General features: G+C 34.9%; 1 protein-coding gene across 2 annotated transcripts; it reads right to left on the bottom strand.

The window, feature by feature from the left end:
* Nucleotides 1–2,942: 2,942 nt before the first annotated feature.
* Nucleotides 2,943–9,091, bottom strand: LOC130809838 (uncharacterized). 2 transcript variants are annotated; one of them, XM_057675670.1, is made up of 5 exons: nucleotides 8,829–9,091; nucleotides 7,554–7,620; nucleotides 6,302–6,501; nucleotides 4,181–4,794; nucleotides 2,943–4,100 (listed from the first exon to the last, which is right to left on the bottom strand). In XM_057675670.1, the coding sequence occupies exons 4-5, from the start codon at nucleotides 4,788–4,790 to the stop codon at nucleotides 3,232–3,234; spliced, it is 1,479 nt and encodes a 492-aa protein (XP_057531653.1). In that variant the 5' UTR covers nucleotides 4,791–4,794; nucleotides 6,302–6,501; nucleotides 7,554–7,620; nucleotides 8,829–9,091; the 3' UTR covers nucleotides 2,943–3,231. The 2 variants fall into 2 exon arrangements, with proteins under 2 accessions (XP_057531653.1, XP_057531652.1); XM_057675669.1 differs by lacking the exon at nucleotides 7,554–7,620.
* Between the last annotated feature and the right edge of the window lie 14,271 nt (nucleotides 9,092–23,362).

The following is a 23,362-nucleotide window of genomic DNA, read 5'->3' as shown; positions in this document are numbered from 1 at the left end:
TTATTGCCCCTGTTGATTTCTCTTGCAGCCGCACAATTTGTCGATCATGTTTTCCACGTCGTTGCCAATATGTCATACGCATAATAAATGTCGTACATCTACATTAAATAGAAATTTAAAATTAATTGAGATATATATATAGTATAAAGATCGACAATAATTAATCATTAAAACCTGTTTACCTGAAAAGACAACACGAATAGCTGCAGACAAAACCTCATCCCGATCCGTTACGATTACGGTAGGCGTCTGAACTCTGCCGTAAATATCCCTCAACTTCTCCAACACCCAAGAATAAGACACAGCCGCCTCATCTCGCATCAAACAGAACGTAACCAAGAAGTTGTGATGGGTTGGCGTCATTCCAATGATTTTGCAAAGGGGCCACTTTTGCTTATTCGTTTTGTACGTTGTGTCTATCAACACAACATGGGGCCACGAACGTATCATCTGCATAGATGTTGGATTCGCAATCGATAATCTACTCAACTGCCCCTCACTATCCAAGTCTGTCCAGACTACATAATTATGCTCTGTGGCCATATATAGACAGTGTTGAAGAGGAGTCCTACCATCCATCTCTTCTCTCCTTATTGACTGTGTTACATTGTAAATTTGATTCATACTAGCAAAAAAACTAGGAATATTCCTTCTAATTGAAGTCATTATAAACACTAGTTGCATGGCAGTTGCACTGAGATCTCGTATGTGCTGCCTAATATCGACAGTCATCCTATTTACTCTTATTTGACCATCTTTGTACATCAAGAATGGGTGGTTATGTCTTCCTTTTTCACCAGGAAACACTCTTACCGTCCAAGGTCTTTCCCCTGGTTTACGACTACTTCCTATACTCATAAATTTACACCCACAAGCCCTACTTTTGGAACCAGGTCGGGTATATTACCGTAGCGGTGACATCTTAAGTGCAAACTCACTCTAGAACGTCCTTCCTTTTGTTTATATGAAGCACATGTAAATTGAAAACCAATTGTTAGTGCGATCTCATCAGCCTAAGCATGTAAATCATCTACAAAATCAAATTCTCTATCGGTAACAAATCTATCAGAATAATCTACATTATCCCCTAAGTTTTCAAAGTCCTGCAAATATAAATTTATTCATAATAACTAAAAGATTAAACTATTTAATATATTAACAATATCAATTAGTTTAATAATTCAAATTTCAATATATTAACAACATCAATACAAAAATATGAAATAAAAAAATTTTAGTAAATAAAATACATATATAAAATATAATAAATTAAAATAACATAAATAAATAATTTAAGTAAACACAAAAAAATATACAAATATATGAGTAAATAAAATAATTTACTATAATATTAAATAAATAATAGTAATAACTTAAAAAATAATTATAATAAATAAAAAGAATTAATGTTTCAAAAAAATAATTAAACATTTAAATAAATTATTTAAATTCAAAATTAATTATTTAGACAAAAGAATTTTTTAATTCGAAGTTAAAAAAAAAATTAAAACCAGTCGCACAAAAAGTGCGACTGTACCTAGGTCCAGTCGCACTTTTTGTGTGACTAGTATTTCTATTTTGTTTTTTTTAAAAAAAAATTTCTAAATATTTAAATTCAACAATAATTATTATAATAACAATATCATAACATAATAATATATTAAAATTAAATAATTTATTACAACATTTATTAAACAACAATGACTTAAAAATAAATGAATTAAACAAAAGAAATTTTATAATTCGAAATTAAAAAAAAATTTCAATACCAATCGCACAAAAAGTGCGACTGTACCTAGGTAGAGTCGCACAAAAAGGGCGACTGGACCTAGGTCCAGTCGCACTTTTTGTGTCACTCTACCTAGGTCTGGTCGCGCATTTTGTGCGACTGGACTTTCTGGAAAAAATTTTTTTTTTGAAAAATTTCGAATCGATTAGTTACTTACCGAATCGTTATCATGCTCGTTTTGGTATGCCATTGTTGTTCGAGCTACAGTTTTAGCTTGTTTAAGTTAACGTAGTGTTTTTAGAGAGATAGTATCGTGTTTGAATTCGTATGTCCTATAAGGACGCCTCTGAAAATTCAATATATATAGAGTCGCGATAATAATGTTATTAAGTGATAATAGTGTTATTAAGTACGATTTACATTTGTTAAACAAGTTTTAAGTCCAGTGACAAATTCGTAATTTTTTAAAGTCCAGGGGCAAATTCGTAATTTCGTCACGGGTGGCGATAAAATGAAAAGGGTGGCGATGAATAATAACACCCTTTTTCTATTTATACTATATTATTTAGACATAAATAACTTTAATCACCTAATTCAAATCCTTTTTTTATGATTTTCAAGCAATGATCCCACCACCTATTGATTAATCATTAATAACCCCAACTTTAGGGGTATCTGTCTGAAGTAAACTCAGGTAACACATTGATTTGTTATAGTAGGTAATTTACCAAAAAAGTAAATTGAAATTCAATGTAAAATTAGAAAAATTATGAAAAGTTACATAAAAGATTCTAAGTAATAAAAAAAATCAGAAAAACTTTTTAACATTTTTTAATATTTTATTTCAATTTATATTATTTTAAAATAATAAAATTCGGTATAGCAAATCATTTAGGTATGGGGTTTACTATGTGAAAACACCCTTCAAAGTTAAAATTATTCATGATTAATCAATAGGTACAACTATTGTAGGAAAATCATGAAAAAATTGGATTATTATATGTAACTTTTTTCAATTTTTTAATGCTTATGGATTTTATGTACTTTTCCATAATTTTATTTTAATATTTTTATAATGCTTATAATTCTCACATGTGGTGATCTTCATATCTTTTTTCACTAACTTTATTATGTATATTTTTAATGGTTATGGTCCTTTATCCTTTCCTGTTCTCCATTAATTTTTATTCAATAAAATAATATTTCAAGCATCTAAAAATATTTAACTTTTTTAATTTCCATGAACATTTCTTATGTTAGAAATGGTGCTATGAGGAATCAACCCAGGGGCCAGGGGTGGATATATGTACCCTTATTTGCCCACACATGAAGGCACTACATTTAAAAAAATTTGACATTATGCTACTGTAGGGTATCGCACTCACAACCTGCATGTTGCAAGGTAAGGGTGGAAAACATTTATGACATTACAATACCCCAATATCTTCAAGCACACAACTAAAACTACTAAGTCAATACCCTACGCCCTACGCTAAAGCAGCTCAAGTCATATTTACAAGCGTAGCACGTCTAGTATTGGGGTCAATTTTAACCTGCAGGCCTAGCTTAGCAAGTTCAGGAACCTCTACAGTGCCTTGCATCTCCATATCAACAAAAATTTGCCTGTTATCATCATTACCTTGCAACAAGTTGCTGGCACACCATATGCCCCATTCCCTTAAGAAGGGATTATCGTCATCGAGAACACATTGCTGTAAAAGAAGAAATATATAGTTCTTTTTTCTCACTTCATCTTGTACGTTTTTCCTTCTGTATAAACAATTTCCGATGACTGCAACAATGTCTCTTCTGAAACCCTGGTATGGACACATCTTTGGCGAATGAGAAGATGGCACTTGGTTCATATCCGGTTTCATAGTTCTCCTGATTGATGTTGGTAATTCAAGCTCATTGAGTAGGGATAATAGCAAATCCAAAAGCCCCCTAGACACTAATGAAGCTACAACATCTAGAATTTCCTTATCTTCAGAAACTGTCGTACTCCCTTGCGCACATACATCTCTCAAAAGAATAAGCGAGTATCCAAGGACATCAATGGAAGGGACGGCAGTGGGCAGCTTAGACTGGCCCCTAGTGTAAAAATCGATAGCTTTGATAGCATTCTCAAACAACCCAAGAATATATAAAGCAAACTCTGAACCAACATGAATATCCTCGAGTCTTTCATTCAAAATTTCAGACACAATGCGCAAAAGGAAAGCTTGGTCTCCTGTAAAATGAATATTTCTACTTTCATGATCTTCTAGTTTGTCAAAGTCATCATTTAGATACTGGAACAATGCAGGTAAATGAGATTCCTCCAAACAAATTCTTGACAGTAGTATCTTGACCCAATCTTCTCCAAATCCAACTAGTAGAGATAATAATAGAGACCCCAATTAGACTCCAAAACATGTAAAGCTAATGAAATTCGAATAAAAAATTCAATACCTTCTGAAGCTGTACGAACAATTTCAGCAATGATAGCCAATCCTGGATTTCTGCAAAGCTCAGAATACAAGTAAATGTTACCATCACAACAAGTACAAATAATCATACTCAAAGGATCACAAGTTTCTCTTCTGCGAATACTAGTGATTCTGAGAAAAAAATCAGGGAAAAATTGGTCCCATATTACACGCTGACTTTCCTTCCCGGCAAGTGAAGCATTTGCTACCACCTGTAAGGCAGTGCGTACAATTGTGCAAGCTGAATTATCAGAATCATAGCCCACAGAATTGATTGCACTGGAAACGATTGCAGCACCGTTCTGCTCAATGAACAAGTTCTGATTCACCGCATCTCCTGCACATAAATTTCTGAGAAGTCTAAGAGACAGCAAGAGAACAGGATGTGCCGATGGATACGAGAGATGCTGAAGTAGCTCGAGTACAATTGGGAGTATATGCTTCGATGCAAGATCTGATCGTCCATCATCGCTTTTTGAAACAACAATAAGCTTTTCTAAGGCTTCGCTCAATGTTGACGAATTTGAAGCCTTTAGCAATGGCTGTAGAACATCCTTTAGGACATTTAATTCCACAGACATTGCAGCATTCATTTTACTGCACAAATGACCAGAAAACACATTAGTCATATCTGTTCGAATTTAGTCATTTAAAAAAGCTTTGATGACTACACCACACAATAGCAGATAAACTGAACACATATTCTAATGCTTTACTACATTATCATCCAACAAGGAATCATATTCAAGGGTGAACCACATGAACATTAAATAGGAAAATAATTTCACCGTCACTTTTAGAGTTCAAGGCTACTTATCTACATAGAAAAACATAAAGAGCTTTATAATAGTAGAAAAAATTCAATGACATATTTCCTCCCTATATTCAAGTTATAGACAAGTACTATTAGATAGAACCGGATAAACTATAATCTTAATAGATAGAATGAGGATATATGTGAATGACTATTGAAATTATTGTTGTTGGTTATAGACAAGTACTATTAGATTGAATCGGATAAATTATAATCTTTCTCTCATATTGATTATTTTGATTTATATAGTCGACTCTATATTATTTGTGCTAAGACTTTGGCATTGTTGTTACTTTCTCATCATCAGAATAATATATTTGAAAACAAACTGAATACATCAATGGAAATAACTTTCAATCAATAAAAATTGGTAACCACCGCATAAAATTAACGTTAAAATAAGACTTGCACCACCTTCTGACTATGGTTTCTTCAAGACCAATAATTTTATCGTTTAGTATTTTCCGACTTCGAGTACAACACCCGGCTTATTCTTTATTGTAAATTATCCTGTAACTTCCACGGCTAGTAACTTTAGACTTTGGAGTTTAACTCTAACAGCCCGTTTGATTAGTGGTACTAAATGATAGTAATGGGAATGATATATAGTTTAAAATTTCATCAAAAGCTTCATGCCTTTTCCTATAGTAATAAAACTTTGATCACAAAATTATTTTTTTTTTTATAAATTTTCATTACCACCTAATACCACCTCCCCCAATGGTAATGCATTAAAATGAATTTTACGAAAGAAACTGAGATGATTTATGAAAGAAACTGAGATGATTGAAGGTTGTTAAGCATGGGCATCACGATAGCCCAGACATTTTCCACCTCCCCAGTAATGCATTAAAATGAATTTTACGAAAGAAACTGAGATGATTTATGAAAGAAACTGAGATGATTGAAGGTTGTTAAGCATGGGCATCAAGGTAGCCCAGAGACTTCTCAACCAAAATTACAATACTTTTCATTCCAATTACCGCGGTTTATTAATGCCTAGCAAATGGGCCGTAAAGTTCTTCCAGTTAAATCAAAAAAATATCCACAAATAGAGATTGAAGGCGGAAAGTAGATTAAATCAAACAATTACCCACAATTATTTTAAGTCCATAAATCAAATAATTGTCATTTATCGACAAATAGAGATTAAAGGCAAAATGCAGATTGTATCAAACAATTACCCACAATTATTCCAAGTTTATGGATCAAACAAATAAAGATTTGATCAAACAACAAATAGATATTGAATCAAAAAGATAAAACCAAATTGAATGCCGAAACAATCACCTGCGAGAAGAGAAGACCGAAGGGAAAGCAGTAGTGAGAAGCTAGTGGAATCAAGATCAGGGGTCTGTGCGTCAGCCTTGGACATTGAAACGGTGGTTGAGCTTGGTTTCAGACTTGAAGCTAGCACGTAGAAAGGGTTGTTGAAATGGCAAATGGAAGATGTCGAACTAAACTTGGGGTTTAGTGGGATGATTTCAAAACTGGGAAAAAAAATTAAAAAAAGAGTTAGCATGTAGATCCAAACCTGCAGCCGTTAGGTTATGAGCTTATGATATTGATTTTAGATCCCCAAATATTTTATAACCAGTTTTTCAAATAAATTATGTTAGTCGCTTATCCAAATAGTTGAATTCACCCCAACTAGGGATGGTCATGGGTTCAGGATTCTATTGGACCCGCCTCAGATTCTCCCTTTTTTAAGAGTTTGGGTTTTATTTTTTGAGACCCATCGAATTCGGGTCGGTCGGTGCAGACCCGGACCCGAACCCATGTAACAACCCGACTAACCGTTGACTGGGTAAACAGGGTCATCACTGGGTTTGTTTCCCAAGAAGCTAAAATCACACCTCCAAAACTCAAGCAAAGGGGTCACAAGCTCTTCAACGTGACTAACTCAGCTAAATCCCAAAACCAACATCTAACTAATCCACAAGATAATCATACAATTCTCTACAAGTCCGATATAACCAGCACAGCCAAAACAAATTTACATTTATCCAAAATTCCTAATACAAATCTATAATTCCTAAGTACTCAGCTCAATTTACATCCTTAGAAACGCTATTCACCTCCGCTAATCCATTATTCCCGACTGGTTCCGATCTGTAGACAAGCTAAAAGATGGAAACAACAGAGGATCAAAATAAACTGAATGAGACGTAACAATCCAAAACGACAAAACACAGTAATTCAAATCATAGGTTTAAAAGCAACATTAGTCCCCTATACCTATGTGCGCACAGGGAGTCTAGTTGAGTGGAACATCCATAGCTCTAAAGCTATGTCACTCTCGGGTGAAGCTAGTCAATATCTCAATGGCAATTCGCTTCAAACAGGGAGCAGGGAACAATGTTTCTCAACTCTGTCAATGACCAGCTCACAAGCCCGATCCATTGACCATATCATAGTATCAGCATAAGCATTCACAACAACATTTGTCTCAACAATTTACAATTTCGAAAGAGCTTTAGTAAAAATTTTATGTTCAAGAATGTAGTCTAATCAGACCCTTTAAGGGACTGCTACTACTCACCGACGATGTCGCTTCAAGGTAACGAATCCAGCTATCAACTAGAAGGATTCTTCGATGATATCGTCTCCTGGAGCATAACACGATCACAACATCACTAGAGAGCGTTCGATACTACTATACTAACATGTAACTTATTACATCTCCTCCTAAGACCGCAGCTTAACCAAGATTTATGCTAGCATTCTAACCTTTAAAATCTCACAGTCGATTCAAGAATATCAATTACCCAATACTTTCTTATAAACAACCATGTTCCACCAATTTCGTAAATTAAATGTCCATCCATCTCATACTTACATATCAAGATTCACAAGGATTTAAGGTTACACCAAGACCTTTAATCTATTAGAATGTATTTGATTAAACACAAAGGTCATTGTTCTTCCTACAATCAACAAGTCTCAACAGAATCTAATACTTCATCCAAAAATATTTAATTATCCAATTAATTTCCGTATCTCTTGATCCCAAATTAGGAATCCCGTAATGGTTTTAAGACACCTCTTACTAAAACAGGCATAACTCACTCATACGGAAACCAAATGAGACGATTTAAGTGGCTATGCGACCATTTCTCAGAGCTCTACTATTCTTATTTAGACACTAAAACCCAGAAACAATTAGAACAATCCCAAAATAGCCAAAACAGAAGGTTTATTATGGATTTTCAAGACAGCCTGCTAGTATTTCACTATTTTGAACATAACTCTCTCATATAAACTCATTTTGGAACGATTCAAGTGCCCACGTGATCACGACTCGAAGCTTTACAAATCTCATGAAGACACCAAAACCCCAAAACGACTCTAACTATTTCAAAAACAGCAACACAAATTCGGACAGAACAAAACAGAACCTCATTGTCGATCTTTATGACAGTCTACTAGTATTTTGGACATAACTTCCTCATACGAACTCATATCGAGGTGATTCAAGTGCCCACACGACCGCGACTCGAAGTTCTACATATCTCAAGCAGACATAAGAACCCAAAAACAATCAGAACCATCCCCAAAATAGCCAAAACAGAAAGTTCAGTTTCGAAACTGAAATTTTAAAATCCACAATACCAAGTTTTATATTAGAAATCAAATAACCCAAATAACCAATACTAATCAACACTAGCAAGAACCCAATTACTAATTAAACTCATATACTCTAATTAAATTCAAGTTGATGCTTAAATTTGATTTAAAAACCCCAAATTGAATCCACAAATACAAAACTACTTTAAAACATTCAATTAATACTTAAATAGAATAGTTTGTGGATTACCTCAATCACCATTGAAGGACCTTTCAACTTAAGGTAAGATTGTAGGTGGTTGTTGTGGTGGTGGTGGACCAAGGGAAGGAGTGGCGGCACTAGGGACTACCGACTGTTGTGAGGGTACACGCGGCCTGCTCTGCTGCTTGGAAGAGACCACGCAGCCCCTGCTGCTCGTGGTTGTTCGTGGGAGAGGGCTGTGCGGCTGGTGGTGCGCAGGAGTATGGGGAGAGAGAGAAGGAAAGAGTAGAGGATGAAGGGAAGGGGATGGGTGTATCTAGGCATGGCCACGGTCCGGGTTGGTCCGGTTCCGTTCCGGTTCCATCCGGTTCCGGTTCCACCCGGTTCCGGTTCCATTTGGAACCTGTCGCGAACGGTTCCGGTTCCGGTTCCGGTTCCGGGCGGTTCCAAACGGTTCCTTAGCGGTTCATGAGGCGGTTCCGGCGGTTCCAACTCACGGGACGGGCGGGTCGGACCATCGGTTCCATTTTAATTTTTTCTTTAAATTTTTGTATAATAAAAAAATACTATAATATCGCGGACGTACCTTTGATGATTACTTGATTATTAGCGAAATTCATTGCATGTCAAGTTGTCATCGTTATTGAAATATTTACTAAAATGAATGGAAAAAAATTAATTAATAAGAAACGAATCAATGATAATGTCGATAAAGATGATTAATAAAAAAAGAGGGAGAAAATGGACTTGAACCTAGTACCCAAATGAATACTAAGCTGCCTACGTATCCCGAAGGAATCAAAGCCCACGTAGTTCTTTGTCATACCTTTTATTTATAGTTGTTGAGTGTTGATTCATCGTTGTCGCTTGTCGGATTGATCCTATTCGTCTTCGTCATCATCATGTGGTTGATATTGATTAGATGCTTCCGCTGACTCTCCTCCTGACGATGATGAAGTTGTATCCATCATCATCCATGGATCATCATCGTCGTCTTGATCATCATCGTTCCTTAGTCCTTGTGTTCGTATCTCCGCTTGGTCCCAATCTTTCTTGCAAACACATATTTGAATACTATGTGGAGCAAGACGAGATCGCTTTTCATCCAGAACTCTTCTACCTGCACTAAAAGCAGACTCCGACGCAATAGTGGACGCGGGAATTGCAAGGATATCCTTTGCAATTCTCGATAAAATGGGAAATTTAAAAGATTTTTCTTTCCACCACTCCAAAATATTATAGACACTTGGGTCTATTTCAAAGTGGTGTTTTAGATAACTATCTAGTTCTAAAAATGTGGTCGAGGAAGAAGAAGATCCTACAAAACTATCATCTTGCGTCATTATGTTAGCAATTACTGAATTATAGAAAGAGGGACGAGCCGAAACGCTAGCACGCCTAGACATATCGCGTTTCGGGTTATATACACTAGCGTAAAATTCATACAGTTCAGCTAAATATTTTTTACATGTTCCGACATAATAAGCTACATCGGAAGACGGGCGATCTAACGCTTGATAATAAAATCCTATTACTTTGGTTAGGACCTCGGTTTTAAAACGTGGGTCCAAAATGGTTGCGATTCCATAAATGTAAGGAAAATCGGTAAAATATGATTTCCATTTTTCCATCATTTCAGCAAGAATCGGCCTTAATTGTGGGTTAGTATCTTCTTGTCTATGTTTAAGCAGGTGATAAAAAATAGTAATACATTCACTTATTACTAAGTGAACGTTCGGTTCATAAACATAAGAAAAAATCTTAGTCGCGTGGTCATACGCTTCTAATATGTTATGTACACCTATTGCTAATTCCCAAGTTTCATCAGCTATGAAACTATCTGTACACTCACTATATAGTTGTGTTATTACTGGGCGATAAGCAATCGCCTTTCTTAATAAATCGTTCGTTGACCCCCAACGTGTAGGAGTATCTAATGACCAATACACTTTTTTAAGTTGGTATTGGTCACATAATTGTTTATATCTTCTTTTAATCTTTCCGATCCTAAGCCATTTTACTATATCCCTAATTGGTTCTAATAATTCACTTAATTGTTTTATACCTACTTGACAAGATAAGTTAACTATGTGCGCACAACAACGTATGTGTAATAAGCTACCCCCAAGGATTAAACTAAAGGCGGGTTCGTTAAATAAAAGTTCTATACATTTTATGTTTGCGGTTGCATTATCTGTTGAACAACAAAATATTTTATCTAATAAGTTCCATTCCCTACATATCTCTATTAATCTATATTTTATGTTTTCGCCGGTGTGTCTTTCTGGCATAGTCTCAAAAGCAATTATTCTTTTTTGAATAATCCAATTTCGATCTATCCAGTGTGCTGTTACACACATATAAGATTCTAAATGTGGGGGAGCAGACCATATGTCAGTTGTTATGCTAACCCTACCATTAAACGATTTAAACATTTCAACTAGGCCATAGCGCATTGATTCGTATAATTTAATTGTTCGTCTTTTAAGAGTGTTCCTAGGGATTGCTCTAAATTGTGGTTGCAATTGTTGTCTAGTGAGACGCTCATATGCCCTACTTTCACCGTGGTTAAAAGGCAATTCATCGCAAATTACATACCTAGAAAATTCATCAATCATGTCATTACGATTATATCTAAAAGGCATACCTGTGTTGGGAATGTCCCATTGTGTCTGTCGGCTTCCACTTGTGGTCCCGCTGCCGCTTGATGCATGAGTTTCTTTTGTGATTCCATGCTTCTTTGCCAAATGTTTGTTAAAAGATCCCGTTCCACCACCTAACACGTATTCACAAAACACAATAAATAAATGTTTATAAAATATGAATATATAATGTATGAATGTATTATGTATGTATAAAAAACTTAAAAAGTATTTACCTCTGGCGAAATTGTATGAAACTAAGGGCTTTACTCCTTGACTTTCACAAATTTGACAAGTGCATAGGAACATATCTGGATTCTCGGTTGGTTCTTTTGTGAAATACGACCACACATGTGAAACAGCTCTACCACTAGAAGGTGGCATTGCCGGAAAAGGTTGTCTTATTGGTTCATCTTCATCTAAATAAATAATTTAAAATTATAAAACTATAATTAAATAAATAAATAATTTAAAGTTTAATTAATTTGAAGAATAAAATTATAAAACTAACCGATAGTTTGGAAATTGACTCGTTTACCACGAGCTTGTCTTTGTTGTTGTTGTTCTCCTTGTTCTTCATCTGATCTTGTTGATGACTGTCGAGATATATGTACCCCAATTGGGGTCGTTGGTTCTTCTTCTTGTTCTTCTTCTTCTTCAATTTGTATATCTTTTTCCACTTCTTCTGCATATTGATGTAACTCCGGGTCGTACCCTTCCGGATAATTAGGTTCATAATTATAATTACTAATGGAGGGTGTTGTTGATACCGACGGAGTAGAAGTGGCCTTTCTTTTGGAGGAACTGGAACCTCCTAATGATTTTGCCACTTTAGTAACTTTTTTTGTGGCTCTTTTCAAAAATGAAGACATGATTGATAGTATAGAAGTAAAAATAGAAATATAGAATTAAGAAATAAATAAATGATTAATTATGTAACTAACTAAATTAAGAAATAATTAGAAGACTAATTATGTAATTAAGAGAATAATTGCGTAATTAAAGAATTAAGTAGAGAGAGTAGGAGAAGAGATGAGTTGTGAATGAAAATGATTGAAAGTGATGAGTATTTATAGGATGGATTCCAACGGCTCTCTAACGGCTCTCTAACGGCTAGTTTGGCTCAACGGTTCCATGGAACCGGTGGGCCGGTTCAACCGGACCGGTCCCGGTTCCGGTTCCGGTTCCGGTTCCATGGAACCGTTGAGCCGGTTCAACCGGACCGGTCCCGGTTCCGGTTCCAGAACCGGTTCCATGGAACCGTTGGACCGGTTCTCCCGGACCGGTTCCGGTTCCAACCCGCGGGTTTTTTGGCCCGGTTCACGACGGTTTTTTCCGGCGGTTTCACGGTTCCGGCGACTTTTTTCCGGCGGTTTCACGGTTTCGCGGTTCGGGGCGGTTCGGAACCTGTCGCAAACGGTTCCGGTTCCGGTTCCGGTTCCAAGCGGTTCGGGACCGGTTCGGTTCCGGGTAACCCGCCCCGTGGCCATGCCTAGGTGTATCGGTTGGATTTCAATGTGAGGGAAGAGGTGCGTCGGTTTATTGATGGTAAAAAGGGGTTTAATTTTAGTTTTGACCCATTAAATTCTATTAAAGCCGTCTCATCGTAAGACAGTCTTATATAAGACATGCTGTAAGGGTATAATAGACGATTTATGAAATAAGTAATTGGTAGTATGAATAAGGATTGCATTTAGGAATTTATTTTTCAATACTTTATTTAAATTTATTTTTATAAAGATAAGATAGTAATCAATTAATAAAATATAATCAAAATACACTTTTAATGAAGTATTCTTTATACGAATTTTATACATTAAATAAAATATATCTCTTTTTTTGAAAATGTTAACAAATGAAATACTTGAGTCAATATCATCAAAATAATAATATAATTACTCGAATTAACTCACTTAATAACCCCAATCAGCTTAATAAACTTATAATTAAGCTTTATTAAATGTAGTCTATTTCAAACCAGACTCAACCTCGAGACCCAGACTCTAGACCCGCCCTTCAGACCCGGACTCGGACCCTATACAATTAAATATATATTTTTTACTTTTTAGTAATTATTTTGTATTTGAATTTCATGAATTCGAACAAGTGTTTGTAATAAGATAATAAATTGCATATAAAAATACAAAAAGACTAGCAAAAGATTCAATTTTGACAATTAAAAAGACTTTGTTTAAGACCCATTAATAACCTATCAAGGACTCTAGACCCGTCAGATCCGAAGGTTTGGATTTGGGTCTGAAAATTTTGAACCGTTAGAGTCCGAATTCGGATCTAAATCTATCAAAAATAAAAAGATCCGAGTCTGGCCAGACCTGCCCCATGACCATCCCTAGTCCCAAGACGAAGGAAAAGCGTAATGACTTATCCAAATAATCATAACTTACTAACTTAATTACATAATTTTCAACTAACTCAGAATCCAAACTCCAAAGAAAATTTATATACCAAACCTATGAACTTTATTAATTTACAGAATATAATACTCCGTCTAATTCACTAACTAGCAAAAGATTCAATTTTGACAATTAAAGAGACTTTGTTTAAGACCCATTAATAACCTATCAAGGACTCTAGACCCGTCAAATCCGAAAGTTTGGATTTGAGTCTGAAAATTTTGAACCCTTAGTGTCCGAATTCGGATCTAAATCTATAAAAAATAAAAGGATCCGGGTCTGGCCAGACCTGCCCCATGACCATCCCTAGTCCCAAGACAAAGGAAAAGCGTAATGACTTGTCCAAATAATCATAACTTACTAACTTAATTACATAATTCTCAACTAACTCAGAGTCCAAACTCCAAAGAAAATTTATATACCAAACCTATGAACTTTATTAATTTATAGAATATAATACTCCCTCTAATTCACTAATAATATTTCATTTTTTAGACACTATTCATCTTTTACTCTTAATTTGTATTCTATTATTAATCTATAAGCTATAACATAGTCGAATAGGATCTTGTTTGATTCGTCTCAATGCAAGAATTATTTATATCAACTTTTCATAATTTTTAGTTACGCACAATTAGAGATATTATGGATTGAATAAGTGCATTAGATAGAGCGTATAAAGCAAACAGGACATTACTAGTGAATTGGAGTGTATAAACTTTCAAACACTAATCTCATAATCCATAATTCATAACCAACTTCAAAAACCCAATTCATGCCAACAAATTTACCCAGTTAAAAAAAAACTCCATTAACAACTCTAATTTAACAAATTTACTCAATTAAAAAAAAAAAAAAAAAAAAAAAACCCAAAATTAACAATCCTAATTTAACAAATTTACTCAATTAAAAAAAACCCCAACAAACCCAATTCATGCCAACCTTAGAAATGAAATACTACAAATTAATTTGATTAATTTCAATGTTATATCAAGGAAAAATTATTAAAAACTACCTATAAAAAGTGGTTTTTTTTTTTAAAAAAAAAAAAAAAAAACTACCTACAATAAATCTTTTTGTCAAAAACTACCTAAAAATATAATTTATTTGTCAAAGACTACCTAGTAACGGAAGATATTCATTTTTCGTTAAAACTAACGGAAACTATGATATTTAATGAACAAAACAATTTAAAAAAACAAAATTAGAGAAAAAAAAAAAAATTAACCCCCCTTACATCTTCAATCTCTAGCTTTCAACTTCAAACAAAATAATTTATAGCAGTAATCAATTGGCAATTTTCAACTTCAAATTTTGAATCACAAAAGTAAGATTTAATTTTGAATTTTGCTATAAAGGAAAAAGAAAGGAACAACAAAAGCACCACCTCCAAAAGAAGAGGTTGGAGAAGAGAACAAAATAAGTAAGTGTAAAAGAAGAAATAATAAGAAAGAAGAATAAATTGTCTTGTATTGATAGTTGTTCATCTATTAGATGCGGAATGCATGTGCTGTTCATGGACATTCATAGTAGGTTTTATTGAAGATGAAGGTTGAAAATGCTACTGATTTCTAGGAATAAAAGGGTGAGTTGAGGTTGAAGATGAAGTGATATGTGAGTTTTAAAATGTTCCTTTTATTTTTTTTTAATTAATTATAATATTTAATAGCTGATCTAATAGTCATGTGCATATCACATGTGGGTCAATGTTAAAAATAACAGTCAATATAGATTATTCTGTTAATTGGTAGTCTTTGACAAATAAACTATATTTTTTAGGTAGTTTTTGACAAAAAATTTATTGTAGGTAGTTTTTCACAAAAGACCACTTTTTGTAGATAGTTTTTTTTAACAATTTTTCCTTATAGCAAATGACAATAAGTTTCAAATAAAAAAGAAAAACTAACCTTAAAGAAGAGATTTGGTCCAATTAATGATGGAGGTTGGAGAGAAGAGCAGAGCGGGCGTGCGGCTGGGCTTGTGGCTGGTGCGGCAGACGGTGGTGGTCAGGTAGTGGCACCAATAGGAGAGTGAGAAGACAGCGGGCTGGGTACTCGGGTTGGAAATTGGAATGACAGTGACATTCACTGATGAAGGGTTTCTTACTTTCTTTGGGATTGAAAGTATTATTGGGTGGGTAAAAGAAAAAAATATGGCAAAATGTAAGTAATGGGTTTCGAATCCTGTTATTTTTTTTGTGTAACCAATGCAACTTATTTAGGATAGTTATTTTATTTTGGATTTAAGGGTTGTCAACTAACCTTGTTGACCTCACACTGTATCCACCAATATTGTTTATAGAGATGGTAATAAAGCATCGATTCTAGGCTATTGGCTAGCTAAGTTCCAAGTGGTAGAGTAGCTCCTCAATCGAATGAAGGTTGCAGCGTGCTATTTGTGGTGGTTGTCGGAGAAAGAGGCTGTAGGGGCTCTCCCACACTACAGGGAGGATGTGGGCGGTTGATAATGAATTGGCTCGAGTAGATGGGCGTACATTGGATGCGTTGAATCGTGGCATTTTGGAGATGGGGCTAGATGTAGGTCGGTTACTGTGAATTGCAGGAGTATGGGAGAGTTGAACTTGAGGCGTATTCAAGACTCTAGAAATGAAACGGGAAAGAAGATGGAAAGGGACTGGAGAAGCACAAAAACTTGACTGAGACTCATTATGAGACTATAAATTTGTGCCCCTCTAATTCGCGTGTGTAACAGCCTGACATGCTTTCCCTCGTTTTTTTTTTCCATTTTTTAGGCATTTATCAATTTTGATCTTAAAGATATTAATTTCAACTTAAAGTAACCCTTAAATATATCAACCATTTTCAATTAAAAAAATTTAATTTTGACCTATACGTGATCAATCTTGACATTGAACACATCAATTTCTACTTAAATATGGTTCTATTTTTACAATTTCAAACGGAGTTAATAAAATAATATTAATCTATCATTCTATGGATGATTTCTAAACAACAAATGATGGTCAATAACACTATCAATAATAGTGTTACCACATTGCACAATACAAGTACTCTTATTTAATGCAACATGATGGTTCTAATAGAAAATAAGAGTACTTGTACTCTTTAACATCAATCAATACTAGTGACATTGCTCTTTCCTCAACAGTTTTTGTTTATAATAGACTTGGAAATAAAGTTGTAGGTGTAGTGTTTAATTAAAAGTTCATGGCTGCTTTGTTATAAAAGTTTCAATTTTGATCTAAAAATAATCAATTTAGACCTTAAAATGATCCATTAAATAAATCATCATCATCGTCATCATCCTACCTAGTATATCCCGCTCATAGAAAACTAAGGCCAGGGTCTGGGAGGGAAAAAGAAGGCGTCTCTAACTACTCCTATCCCTAGTCAGGTCCGCAGAGAGGTTTAAATCATGCAAGTCAACTCTTATTTGCTCATCCCAAGTTCTCCTGGGTCTTCCTCGACTCTTCTTACACTCTACTATAATGCTTTCTACCCTCCTCACAGGGGCGTCGAAAGTCTTTCTCTGCACAGGACCAAACCACCTCAATCTACTTTCACGCATTTTTTAGGATGTAGGGGTTACCCCTAATTTGTCCCTAAACTCTTGGTTCTTAATTCGATCCATTAATGTGTGCCCACACATCCACCTCAACTTCGCATTTTTGTAACTTCCATCTTATGTTCGAAAATTCTTTACAGGCAAACATTCGGTCCCATTGGTAGAATTTTCCTTTTAACTTGGTTGAGAATTTCCTATCACATAGCACTGCGGTGGCTGCTCGCCACTTGAGCCAACCCGCATGTAACGATGATTTACATCCCCGTCAATCTCCCCATCCCTTTGAATGATCGATCCCAAATACTTGTACTTGGTTGTACTCTTAACAACTGTTTCATCCATGGACACCTCTAGTTCACTTACCGGTTATGTCCCACTAAAGTCACAGCGCAAATACTCGGTCTCCGTATGGCTAATGTGCAATCCTTTACCTTCTAAAGCTTCCCTCCACTCATCCAATTTGTTACTAACCTCCTCTCTAGTTTCTACTACCAACACTATGTCGTCCGCGAATATCATGTACCACGGTACCGTCTCCCAAATAGATTTAGAAATCTCTTCCATTATGACAGTAAAAATGAAAGGGCTTAGAGCCGATCCCTGATGTAGTCCCACTTTAACCGGAAAAGGCTCTGTTATCCCCACCGGTGTTTGAATGCTAGTCGAAACTCTGTCATACATATCCCGTATGGCCTCAATGTACACTGAAGAAATACCTCTAGCCTTGAGGCTATCCCAGATGACACGTCGTGGTATGCTATCATACGCTTTCTCCAAATCAATGAACACCATATGTAGTTCTTTCTTTCGCTCCCTATATTTCTCTGTTAGTCTCCTCAAAACATGAATTGCCTCAATGGTTGACCTTTCCGGCATAAAACCGAATGGTTCTCTTTAATCACCATTTCCTGTCTAATTCTCCCCTTTATCACTTTTTCCCACAATTTCATTGTGTGGCTTAGAAGTTTGACCGACATTAAATAAATGCTTCTTGAAAATGATCAAAAGTTCATGACTACTTTGTTATAAAAAACTTCAATTTTGATTTTAAAAAGATCTATTTAAACCTTAAAATAATCAATTGAAAAATCAATTTTTACCTTAAATGTATCAATTATGAACTTAAATAGATCAAGTATTAATTTGCATATTGAAGGAAAACTATTTTTAGGCTGATTTGGTTATCCAATTCATACTGAGAAGATCTCACACATGATTGACTGTTTGAAATTTCTGACCTTCCCCTCGACGAAAAAAATTTGAAATGAATAAGATTAATTATCAAAAAAATGCATGGAATAAGATAATTTTAAACTTATTTCCATTTATAAGCGTCTGACTCCCCAAATCTAGGTTCGGATTAGTTCGCACTTACTAACTACGAACAAAGAGCAAAGGTAAAAAAAAGTCAAGGGGTCTGTTCGGAATTAGTAACTGCGAACAAAGGGGATCCCTGGTCAAACATGGTCAAACCCTTGTTCGCAGTTACTAACTGCAAACAGGCCCCTTGACTTTTTTGACTAGTTTTACTTTGTTCGCAGTTAGTAACTGCGAACAACCCTGTTGTCTTTTTTTTAATTTTTTTCTTGTGACTTGTGGTCAAACTAGCTGTTAACTATTCAAACAAGCCGTTCCTCAAGTCTCTATAAATACTTGAACCTTGTAACTTATTTCATTCCATCAAATTCAATCAAATTAGCATCCAAAGGTAAGGGACTTTATCACTCAAGTTGATTATTTAATGCTATTATTGAATTTTTGTTTAATGTATAAATTTTATTATTTAATTTACTTAATGATTCTAACTAGAGTTATTATGTATATCTCAAAGCCTCAATCAATGGAAGATATGTCATTGTGGCCATGAAGTCGAATACGGTCATGATTGGAGCGATTTTGATCCTGGTCGTCAATATGTTGCTTGCCCACTTTTCCAAGATGAAAGGTTGGGATACACCTACTTTAGGTGGGTTGATCCAGAGGGCACCGAATGGCAAAAACACATCATTATTAAGCTCGATAAAGAGAATGAGGAGATTAGAAACGAGATAGATAACTTAAAAAGGGAAGTAATTGATAAAGCATGTAGGAGTGATGAAACCGAGAGGATTTTGAAAAAGTTTAAGAAGCAATCTTAGGTTGTAATGATTGTATGTCATGAATAAAGTATGTATTTGTAATCAACATCATCATCAACTTCATTTCAATACAATCTTTGTTTATAAAAATATCAACTACATTAGCTATAAACATTCTTTGTGACGTACAAACTTTGTTTAACATTCTTACATAAATAATATCATATAACCAATCTTTCTAGTTCATTATCACCATATAAACAATCTTTGTAGTGCATTATCACCATATAAACAATGTCATTTAAACAATTATATCAATTAAATTAGCTAAATTATATAACAATAACGTATAAACTATATTTCTACTATATCACATTATCACCATATAAAGTAGTGCATATAAACCTCTAAACTATTACATTACCACCATATAAACTAGTGCATTATATAACAATAACAATAACATATTTCAGAATTATATAACAATAACAATTATTTGAAAATAATATAACAATAACATATAAACTAGTGCATTATCACCGTCAACAAGCATACTTCAAAAACCAACACAATAAAGTAATTAAAACATTTAAGTATTACCTTAATCAATTGTGGATGACCTTGAAGAGTAATGATTTGAGGTTTTGTGACCTACATTTTAATAAAGATATAAGAACTTCAATAAAACCCTAATTTTCAGATTAAAACTTACAAAAATCGGGTAAAAAATTACCTTTGTGCAACCTAGGGTGTCGAAGTGCTAAATTGAAAGTAGGTGTAACACCCCAGAATTTCCGACCCCTTAACGAAACCAAAACCGTAAAGGACGGGAGGAAATTCGGGTGTTACATAAAAGAAAAGGAAAAGAATTTGGTTAAATGTTAATATTAACTTTAAAAAGGTGAGTGAAAATTTCGGCAGCATTTGTCTTAAAACTGTGCGCCTTTGTAGAAGAACAAAAGTTATTTAGAAGCTAATAAAGTAAAAGGCACCAACGGCCTATCAAAACTATGTCACGGCGGAATGATTCGTCGCCGGCTTCTCAAATCAACATGTCAAGCATGGATTGTGGTTTTAGTGTCGACGTTTGCGTTTTAAAAAGGCATAACTTGTTAAAACCATACGGAGTTATAAACTACGCAGCGGAAATACAAATATACGAGGGAGGACACAAGGCCTCATAACAAAACATATACAACCAAAGTTTATAAAAGATAACGAGAGCTACAAAATCGAAAGATAGCGGTATGACACAGGTTATGCTTCGCCTTCATCACTTTCCCCAAATGCAATGCAATGCAAAAGAAGCTCCAGTACCTGCTACGCCTGTCTATGATCCTCTTGCTGCTCGACATTAGACCAAAGGCCAATGTGTCATAGCAGGACAATCATAAAAAGTCATCAACAATCAAACATAAACACAAACACGTACACCTCAGTAACTAGCATCAAATATAATAAGGTCAACTACTAGATAACATTATATTATAAAACAACATAAGATGATTCCATAAGACGCAAGTACAAATAGTAACCGTTTATCGGCCACTTATACTTCTTAATTTCATTACGTGCTTCTCGACCCGAACCATGTGTTCTTGGGTAGAATGCAGGTCTTCACGCTCCTCTTTTCAAACATAAACTCTTGCAAAACACGTATAGCTCAACTCGACCAAGGCATTAACAAAATACCTAACACATGACCTTATAGAGCTTGTCTATCTTAAGGTAAGTGTAATCATAGTTTGTAATACCCTTGAGGTAACTTAACTTAGGCACATTTCTCACTGGCATAAACTATACTATCAATAAGTAGATGTTCTTTCAATGAGTAAATATTCTTTCAAAGAGTAAACGTTCTATCAATGTGTAAGCTTTCTACCAAAGAATGAACCTTCGATCATTAAATAATTTTCGATCAATGAATAAACTTTTTATCACTGAATAACTTTCTATCAGTGGATCTTTCTCTACTTCCTGGCATAGTGACACGGCCAAGGGCGTTATCGGCCATCCGGCGCCCACGGCAAAGTATGAGCTCATGCCCCCTCCAACTGACCCTCTCAGGTCCTACCTTCGGGAAAAACTAACACACTGGGGTACTAAACCAGTGAAGAGACCACCATATTGGGGTTTGCAAGGCCCGCATGGTAACACCTCGGTCAAGGGGCGGTATCGGCCATCCAGCGCCCAATGACCCAAGCATGCTCATACCCCCCTTACGGTGGTCCCGTCGAACCTCACCTAGGGGACTACTAAATCAACCGGACATAATCCAGTTGAGTCACGCCAGCTAATCATAATCTAATACTTTATCAGATGGGAATAACTTCCACTTTCGACTATTAATGAGCGCCCTGGGATAGCAACACGCTAAAACCCACTGAGCCACTCAACAAAATATGAAATTCACCTATAAAGGAGTCATTCTAACTCCAATTAAGGCATAATCTAATTCTTAAATAAATAAGGGGGAGTCCCCGCCTTCTATTAACACTCTCATTCTCTAAACTATTCTAAGCGCAAGGATTTCATAGTCGATAGCTCTTCATATAAAGTGTACTTACTAGTACCTCATAGTTTCGATACAATGCATACTATCACAATAAACAATAATGTATTAAAGCAAATTGCATATAAGGGTTAGTTACCACGTGTACGCACCTGTAAGCGTCACTGCACGATCAAAAGTCACAAAATCACCCCAACTAAGGCTCTACTTTTCTCTTACGAAATGGGCACCTATATGGGTTATGAGTAGAACTAATAAGTTCCCTTAACTACTTTGACATACCAAACTAAATACCAAAGTGAGCACTATCACCCATTCAACATGAGTTTCCGATGACTCTAGCACGCACACAACTCATTCAATACAAGTCACAATCATCAACTCAACACAACATAAGTCTTTCCATCAATTTAAAGTAGAAGTATGTGTGAATCGTTTCTTTACATTAACTAATTTTGAGCATATCGGCTCGCGTTACCCAAAAGTAACTAATCACAACTAAATCTTATAATTTTAATATAACATTAATATAACGATAAGGCAAATCTTAGAGTTATCGTATCGGGATATCATTTGTTACATTCTCCAAAGCTATTAAGAAATATAGTCAAAACAACACGACAAATTACTTTAGCAACCATCAACAAAAAGTTGACATTATGCTCTTGGCTTACTAATATCATGTATCTATAACTTCAATAACAACCTAATAAGGGTATTTGTAATTCACAACAATCAAACCACAACATTTAGTAACTATTATTCCCAATTTAATCAATCAAAATCACTTTCATAGTCAACCAAAATCATCACCATTACTAATTATCACAACAATAACCAATCGACTAGGTCTTAAAATAACTTTTAAGGTTATTTAGTCAATCATCACACCACCAAAATATAGTATAAACACACATTATTAGTGATTTCATCTCTAAATTCAAACCCTAGTCCTTTTATGTTCAAAGATGATACTTTTAACCATTATTCATAGCAAGAATCAATAAAATTAATACACCACCAAAATGTAACATGAAAGCCCACACCATTTCTAATTTCAAAGATAACACCTTTAATTATTACTCATAGTAAGATTCAAAGAAACTAACACACAACCAACATACAACTCATAATTTCTAATCATACTTCAAACCCTAAGTCATAAATATGTTCCACTCATCAATTACACTCTTACCCACAAAAAGATTCAATGAAAATAACACAAAAAAATCAACATGACACTCATAAACTTCATAAAACTTTTAATTGAAAATAAAAAGAATCAATTGGCAGAAGAGGAGATGGCTTACAAAGTTCAAACTAGTAAAAAAAATGGTGAAGAGGTGGATGAAGGTTGTGGTGGTTGAAGGGTCCAAACGCAGCCTAGCTG

This window comes from Amaranthus tricolor, chromosome 4, assembly GCF_026212465.1.
Source record: "Amaranthus tricolor cultivar Red isolate AtriRed21 chromosome 4, ASM2621246v1, whole genome shotgun sequence".
Lineage (NCBI taxonomy): Eukaryota > Viridiplantae > Streptophyta > Magnoliopsida > Caryophyllales > Amaranthaceae > Amaranthus > Amaranthus tricolor.
The sequence above is the reverse complement of the archived record's forward strand: the minus strand, read 5'-3'. Positions and strand labels throughout refer to the sequence as shown.

Excerpts from the sequence above, each read along its gene's own strand:
- LOC130809838 (XM_057675670.1), bottom strand. The coding sequence starts at position 4,790 with ATGAATGCTGCAATGTCTGTGGAATTAAATGTCCTAAAGGATGTTCTA. Across the intron at positions 4,101-4,180 it reads TGTTCGTACAGCTTCAGAAG|TTGGATTTGGAGAAGATTGG; the intron begins GTATTGAATTTT and ends TATCTCTACTAG.